The following is an 8451-nucleotide window of genomic DNA, read 5'->3' as shown; positions in this document are numbered from 1 at the left end:
AGAGTCACACAGCTAGTGCACGCCAAATGTCTGAGGCTGGATTTGAGTTCAGGTCCTCTTGACTCCAGGATCCTCACTCTATTCACGTACTGTTCCACCCAGCTGCCCCTCCCCATACTTGGACCCTTCATGGCAGGAGGGACCTAAGGTGGAAGAGGAAGCCCTGGATTTAAAGTCTGACACCCTGATTTTGAATTCCCCATTCTATCTCTTTTGACTTACACAACCTTTTTGACCTTGAGGTCCTCAGCTGTAAAACAAAATTGTAGGACAGGTGACCCTGAAGGTCCCTTTTGGTTCTAAATCTAGGAGACTGTTATTCAAGAGTTAACATATTCTTTTTCTTTCCTTTGGCCGAAGTTTTGCAGCCATTGATTGGTAGGAATATGGGCAGAGCACACACATATCAAACCGACCCTGAATTAGAAGCTTCCTCATCTGAAAAGTTCAAGGTTGTAGAATGAGTCCCCCTGAGCTCCTTTTCACTATACTGGTCTGGCTTCCTGGAGGAAGTAAAGATTAGATAGATAATTGTCTCCTGTTCTAAAACCTGACTTAGAAAACCACTCACATGGAACCAGACTTGGCGAAACCAAAGGCCCTTTGGCTCCTGGAAGGGACATGGACCCCAGCGTCAGTGCTGGGGCTGGGGACTGGTGGGGGGGAGAAGGTGGGGATCTCACCCAGGCAGGTGTTCATATAAACTATAGGCTCATGGCAGCCTAGGCAGGAGATGACAGAGACGAATCAGAAATAATAATAATAATTTTAAAACAAATCAATTTAAAATAAATAAATAAATTCTATTTGTACAAGGCTTCCAGATTTATATAGCACTGACTTTATTTATAATAACATGTAATGTAGGTAGTGTTATTATTTCCATTTTACAAATGAAGAAACTGAGGGATAGAGAGAACGTTGCTTGTAGGTATCTGAACCTGAACTTAGACCTATATCATCTGGTTCTAAACCCAGGACTCTTGTAGCTATTCCGCCAGCCTTCTCTGAACAAAGCTTCCTCCCTTCCCTCCACATGTGATAGGAGAGGTATAAATCAATTCTGTGACTCCCCGAGGCTCAGGTTCTGGAGGTTTGGGGTGATAATAAAGAGGGGGCTGGCAGTGCAATAGCTCAGATGTCTGTTACATAGGTCCCCCGACTCTGGACAGGGAGAGACAAGGTCAATGCACACTTTGAAGCCTGGAGACTGGGAACCACAGAAAGCTTGGCAGGGAGTAAGGGAGTTATAAGAGTGGATGGTTTTGGGTTCTTGCCTAGGAGAGCTGGCAAGGGCAAAAGTGGGAAGTCATTAAATCAGTATTATTAGTGTCCAGGCCTCCCAGTCATGGGTGGTAACTGTCCTGGGGAAACGGGATACAAACCAAATAGTTCTCTAAAATCAGAAAATATAAATAAACAAATAAATGGATGGATGGGTAAATGAGTGAATGAATAAACAATTAAGTACAAATGCACATATACACATATTTATATGCATATACATACACATTTGGGTCTATAGATGGCTTTGTGGCTGGAGGGCTGGACCTGGACTCATTTTCCTGAGTTCAAATCCAACCTCAGGAGTTGTATGATCCTGGGCAAGTCCCTTAACTCTGCTTCAGTTTCTCATCTGTAAAATGAGCTGGAGAAGGAAAGGGCAAATCACTTTAGTATTTTTGCCAAGAAAACTCTAAATGGGTCACAAAGAATACGGGCAAGACTGAACAACCACATATACATGTCTGTGTTAGGAGAAGGTGGTGGGAGAGAGAGAGAAGGGATGGGAAAAGAAAGATTCGAAGCTGAAGGCCCAGGAACAAGGAGTGAGAGACCCCAAAGATTCTGGCTTCTCTCTCCCCTCTTCTCTATCTCATCTTTAGGGCGTGTGTCTCATCTGTTTCTCCCTTCACCTGAGCATATTCTAAGATCCTTTGCATCTTCCCTCCTTGGCAATGACCTTTCCTCTCAGAACTCTTTTAGCTCTTTGTGTGTGTGTGTGTGGGGGAATCTATTTCTTTCTAGACTTGGAGGAGGAATCTTGTCCATCTTGAAGCCAGGAGTTCCCTGAGTTGAAGACATGTGTTTTCTCATCCCGAAGACCAGTCTTCCCTTCAGACCAGGTACCCTTTGTAAACAGTATTCTTCCTTTTCAATTCAGTTTAATTTAATGCAAAACACTTATTAAGTTTCCCCTATGTAGGGAACCTTGAGGTTAGAGATAGAATAGTGGGGAATATCACCCTGAGGAAATCCCAAATCTTCTCCAGAGAACAGGACTTTCCTGAGGACCTAATAGTCCTGACTTTTCCTGTCAGGCTGGGGCTCCCTGATGATTCCATATCTCCTCCAGATCCCATTTCTTCCTCCACATCCAGGAAAGAAGTTTAATATCCTATTTCCTAGAGAAGCCCTTAGACTTCCTGGTGGGATGTGGTTTCTCCATAAATTGGCAGAATCATATACTTATTCAAAGACTGTTCTGTTCCCTTTGTCAGATTCGCCAAATGCCCTCTTCCTCTGGAGAAGGGCATCGGTGGATAGGTCATAGAAGAAGAATGGAAGATCGTTCTCCAGACCCTGGGCCATAGGCAGAAGATGTGTCTCATTATAATAGCAAGAAAATAATTACTTTGCTTCTTGGTGATATTTTCACTGAATGGCTCTAAGGATGTTTCCAGATTGGGGGGGGGGGGAGAGAAGGGAGAAGTGGAGAATACACAATGAGAATTATGAGGCATCCTGTGTATATAACAAGGGGACCATCTAGAGTAAGGATATCAGGTAGAGGAAACTGGTAAGAACTGGGAGTCCCAGCAGGGTCCTGGGCCGGGCCCCATCTCCCAAGGCACTATCTGTGTTGCACAGGTCTCGGTAGCAGCAGGAAACAGGATGGGCAAGACCGATGGTATCTGGGTCCGTAGCCACACAGTTGTTAGAGCAGGAACGGGTCACCATGGGATTGTTAAAAAATGGATATTCTGGAGACAGATAGAATGGGGATAGGGTGAAGATAGCCTTCTTTCTCAATTCAGCTGGATTCAACTCAAAATACTTATTACGTTTCCCCTATGTAGGGAACCCCCTGCCAAGGGGAAAATGGCACAATTCCCGACATCAGTGTGCTTACAGTCTAATACCATATCACAAAGCAGAGTGTGATGGAATCCAAGGCAAATTCTACTATGTATCAGCCGTATGTGCTCAGGCAAGCTATGCATTCTCTCTGGGTCTAGGCATTTTTTTCTTTAAAATGAGGAATTTGGCTTAAATGATTTCTAAGGTCCTTTCCAACTCTAGGTTTTATGAGAGAAATCTGAGTAGAGAGAGATCACTTTTAACTGGGAAGGTCAAAGAGAAAGAAATAAAGAAGAGAAAAATGTATACATATCTGATAAAGGCAGAGCAAAGGGCAGGAGGTCTTGTAGTACAGTAGTGTATGAATTACATGGGAGAAGCAGTAGTTTTCATATGATTTCATTTTATAACAATAGTACTTCTGTGGATGCTAAGTTGACTCAGAACATCTGATTTTGACCAGATAAAACTGGATCAAGTTGGCTTTCTCACCCATAACTAGTTATTTGTTATCTGAGTGCTAGATTTTATGGAAGGCACAATTTCATTTGTTGTCTTTTGTTGAATTTTTAATCCCTTAGGGTTTTGTTTGTTTGTTTGTTTTTAAGAAATTACTCCAAGGAAATATGTAAAATCTGTAGTTCTTAAAGGGCATTATTTCAGTGACTGTTGGAGATACTAGAGTGACTATTGGTGTGAGAAATAAATCATTTCAAGGAGCATCTAAGCCCATAGTGAAATAGAATCAATGATCAGAATGTGATAAAAAAAAAAAAAAATGAGGAAAACCACCAAGAACTGATAGACTAATTCTGTATAACAGACTAATCAATCAGATAATATACAAAGACCTTTAATGGTACCCAGGAGACAAAAATAAAAAGTTACTAAGATTCCTAAACAGTTCAGACATCTTAAAATTGGAAGAACACTGAAAAAACAAAAAGCCCAGATATGAAGGAAAAATGTTTCAGTGAAAAAAAAAAGTTTGTTTTGGGCAACATGACACAAAGTGTATAATACTGAAGATGGAAAAAAGGCAATTTTTACTCATGAAATTCACTTTTTCTTTCAAAACTATACCAATCATTGTCAGAAGTTCAGATAAGCCTGTAAAATTTGGATATACACATACACACACACACATGGAAGGGAAGACAAAGAGGGAGGGAATGGGAGAGGGAGAGAGAGAGACAGACAGAGACAGACAGAGAGAGAGACAGAGAGACAGAGAGAGACAGAGAGAGACAGAGACAGAGACAGAGAGAGACAGAGACAGAGACAGAGACAGAGAGACAGAGAGAAGAACATAGAGGAAAGTCCTTGAGGTCAAGAACTAGGAATTAGAGTTGGAAAGCCTGGACTGGAATATCACCTTAAACACTGAAAAGATATATGACTATAGTCAAGACATTTTTTTTTAAATCTGCAAAGTAGGGATAATAACCCTTGTACTACCTACCTCACAGAATTGTTATGAGTAAAGTTTGTTGATTTTTTTTTTTTTACAAAACATTAAGTTGAATATAAATAACATTTATATGTAAAATGTTATTTATGAACTGACCCATTCTCTTAGGTATTGATTGATCCCTGATCTTGACCCCCAGACTGTTGACTAGAGATTGACCCCCAACCCAATTTCACTTTGAGTCCCAATACAGGTCCTAATCTGCACCTGGCTAAACCCCAGAGCCATTTCTGAGTACAAACTGAACCTTAACCCTCTCCAGAGAGGAGAAGAGGCACTTCTCTTCCCTTAGCTAGGGCAGAGGGAGAAGTTTTCCCCATGTCTTTCTTTACTCTATTTTTTCCCCTCCCTTACTGCATTTCTTCATGTCATTCCTCTCTTTCTGAAGTCATTTGTTCTCAGGAAGAAGCTAAAAAATTGCTCCTCACTCAGCTACTGAGCCCTTCTTGCTTTTTCTTCTGAGAACGCTGGTATTTTAAAGAAAAAGTTGGGAGGACAATACTGAACCCTAAAGGATGACAGGTTGGTGGTGGAGTTTTAGGCATGGAGCAAGTCAGCTCTATAGAATTTTTGCTATCTTGAGAAGTTTCTTTGTGCTTCTCCCATTATGGGATCTGAGTTGGGGGGGGTTGGGATTGGGGGGGAGGGAGATCAACCTAGCTAGCTATCAGCCTTTACCTGACTCCACCTTCTCCAGCTGGGTCTTACAGGAAGTCTCACCAAGGTTACAGATACTGATGTTTCTGCATTTATAGATGTCAGTTGGCTCTTTGCAGGTGTAGCATATCAGGGTGTTGCCTGGGTGGGAAGGGAAGGGAATTGCATTTATAGTTATAGGGTGTCACATCTAGAAGGGATGACAGAGCAAAGAAGAGATAATGCCAAGGAAGAGTGGATTAATCATTCCTTCTAGGGTAAGGAGGCTAGATATGGGAAAACAAGAAAAGTAGCAGATGGGCGAGTTTGTCAGGATGAGTTTGGCTAAAATATAGAGTATAAGAAAGGAAGAAATATATAATAAGCCTGCAGAGGTAGTCAGTCTTGTGACAGATTTGTATTGCTCTAAAGGTGATAGGGAGCCATTTGGATTTTTTGAGTAGGGAGAAACATATTTAAATCTATGCTTTAGGAATATCGATTTGGCAGCTGTTGTAGAGAATGAATGAGAGAGATGAGAGACTGGATTCAGGGAAGCCAGTTAGAGGCTATTACCATAGTCAGGTGAGAGATGATGAGGATCTGGATGAGTGGAGAGAAGGGGGGATGGGATAGATTTTGGGGAACAAGCATTAACAAACCTTGGCTCAGGGAGAGTAAAGAGTTGAGGATAAAAGTCTGAGTTGTAAGCCTGGGTAAATGGCAGGTGATGCTACCCTAAACAGACAAAGGGAAGTTTGGAAGAGAGGAGATTTTAGAAAGGGGAGAAGATTATGAATTTGATTTTGGACATATTGAGTTTGTGCCCAATTTTTGTTATTATAGGAAATTCTTATGTTGATAGAACATGTTTTTCTGTTTTTAATGTGCTTGGTTATAATTCAAATAATGGGATCTCTGAGTCAAAGAGTATGGATATTTTAATCATCCAAGGGATATCTGGAAAAATCCAAAAATAGCTGACTGTATATAACTACGGTCCAGAAGAGAAACTAGAACAAGATATATAGATCTGGGAATTGTCTGAACAAAGATTATAATTGAATCTATGGGAGTTGATGATATCACTGAGCAAGAGAATATATAAAGAGAAGATCAAGGAAAAGGCTTTGGGAGTACATTCATAATCAGGTAGATCCAGAGTTAGCACACAGATGATTTTACAGCAATAGAGATTGTGAATATGCTTCCTCTAGGAAGAGAACCAAGGGAAAGAGAGCAGGGTCATGAATATTCAAAGAGGTAAATTCTATTCTAAAATAGTAATTACTCAGTTTTATATAATGCCAGCTACAAAATGGAAAAGTTGACCAATTGAGCACATTAAATAAAGAAGAATCAGAAACAGTTAAATTCAATAACCCAGTGTTTGGGCAGGTAAATTGCTTGGGGAATTTCCAATCTGATTTTGAGGCACATCTCTCTCTTCATATATATATATATATATATATATATATATATATATATATATATATAAATAGATAGGTAGATAGAGATATAGAAATAGTTGTGGATATATAGATATGTATTTATATTAATCTCTCTCCATATAAATATATTGAATATTGACCTTGAAGAAGAGATTTTAAGATATACTTTCCCCAAAAGTGAGGGTTATGGGGATGGAACACTATATTTGCTGTCAGATCTGACTCGTGTTTTGCCAATTCATTAGTTTTGCCATTTTTCCCCTTTTACTTCTTTTTCTTTATTATATGGAATAATCTCTAAGGGGAGTGGGAAGGATATAGATACAGATACATACATACATACACAGGTAGATTTATAGATACACCAATAGATATAAATATAGATAGATAAATATGAAGATCAAGTTAATATAGAAAAGAGATATTTTTTTAAAACTACAAAAAAGGAGAGAGTATCCAGGAAGGAGTCTCTGGCTCCAGATCTAATGTCCTTTCCCACTCTATCACAAAGTACTCTGCTTTCTTTCCCTCAAAGGAGAAATGAAAAAGTGGCTATAAAGATACAAAGAATTGCTACGGCAATGATTACTAACAGACCCCACTGGCTGGGCCCAGGATTGGGGTCTCCAAGCTCATAAGAGGATAAAGAGGGGAAATCTTTGGATGTTGGGGTTTCTCTGGGAGCTGGAGGGAATTCCCCAAGCTTTCTAACCATCAGAATTAGCCTAAAGTGGAATGAAAGAGGATTACAGCCATAGGGTGAGAGAGCATAGGGACTATAGGATTTAGAGTAAGAAAAGATGCCCATTGACTGGAGAACATTTGACATGCTATTACTCCCTAAGTATACTGTGAATCACCACCTTCTCTACCAGACCCTAAGGACCAGTTAGTCTTTCCATCTGCCATGAAGGTAAGCCCTCCTTTATCATTTCTTAATTAGAACACAAGTTCCTTGATTTCAGGGACTTTCTTGTTTTCTACTTTAATCCCCAGCACTTGGCACAGTCCTAGGCACAAAGTGCCTTTCCATTGCATTCCATTCATTTGACATATGAGATTCCTTAGCTCAGGGTCTGTTGGTAAGCAACAGAGATGGAGCTGAAACACAAGTTCTCTTTCTATCAGGTTTACAATTATGTGCATGCTCCCAACCCTGAGTTTTAGGCTGTGGGCATACAGGGTTAGGGCCACCAGCCCTCCTGACACCCACCTTTACCCCTGACTTACCCTGAGCCACACAGGTGGCAATCACCAGCAGCCCAATCCAGAGGGAGCCCATCTTCAGGATAATAATCCAGGACCTCAGCAACTGAGGCCCCAAGCTCAACACCGGGGCATTTATCCATTCCCTTTCTCTCAGAGGGGTGGGATGACATCTGGCTTCTGAGTCATGACAGCTGTGATAATCCCTTTACTAATTCACATGCACATTGGAAGAGGCTGCTAGCCTGTCTGGGCTTGCTAAATCAATCACACAGCAGACAGTAATTTTGTGCCCTCCTGGATGATTCAGAAAATAAAACTTTGCTCTGGATTTAGGGAGAAATCAGACCCTATCCTCAGGGAGACCCTGTTCTTCAGGAGGAAACAAGATCTCTGCCCTCAGGGAAGCCCAAACTGCTCTAAGACATGGCTTCAGGAAGCCTCTAGTCTGAGGGGGAAGTTTGGACTGTGCACCCAGAAAATAAGCACAAAATTCCCAAGTTCAGACCTCGGTGTTATTCATGACTCTTTTCTCTTTCCATACCACATATTCAGTCTGTTGCCAAATATTCTCATTTCTGCCTCCATATCTCACATCCAATCTTC

At 40.8% G+C, this 8451-nt stretch overlaps 1 protein-coding gene across 1 annotated transcript; it reads right to left on the bottom strand.

The window, feature by feature from the left end:
* Positions 1-2012: 2012 nt before the first annotated feature.
* LOC141540429 (secreted Ly-6/uPAR-related protein 1-like) lies at positions 2013-7948 on the bottom strand. Its single transcript, XM_074264490.1, has 3 exons — positions 7870-7948; positions 5231-5350; positions 2013-2984 (listed from the first exon to the last, which is right to left on the bottom strand). Exons 1-3 carry the CDS (start codon positions 7919-7921, stop codon positions 2770-2772), a joined length of 387 nt encoding a protein of 128 aa, XP_074120591.1. The 5' UTR covers positions 7922-7948; the 3' UTR covers positions 2013-2769.
* Positions 7949-8451: the final 503 nt, after the last annotated feature.

The sequence above is a fragment of the Sminthopsis crassicaudata genome, chromosome 1, assembly GCF_048593235.1.
Source record: "Sminthopsis crassicaudata isolate SCR6 chromosome 1, ASM4859323v1, whole genome shotgun sequence".
Lineage (NCBI taxonomy): Eukaryota > Metazoa > Chordata > Mammalia > Dasyuromorphia > Dasyuridae > Sminthopsis > Sminthopsis crassicaudata.
Note: the sequence above shows the minus strand (reverse complement) of the source record. Positions and strands in the feature narration are given on the sequence as shown.

Coding starts and splice junctions, on each gene's coding strand:
- LOC141540429 (XM_074264490.1), bottom strand. CDS start 7,921: ATGGGCTCCCTCTGGATTGGGCTGCTGGTGATTGCCACCTGTGTGGCT. Junction 5,351..7,869: donor TGCCACCTGTGTGGCTCAGG/GTAAGTCAGGGG, acceptor CTTCCCACCCAG/GCAACACCCTGATATGCTAC. Junction 2,985..5,230: donor GCTGGAGAAGGTGGAGTCAG/GTAAAGGCTGAT, acceptor ATCTGTCTCCAG/AATATCCATTTTTTAACAAT.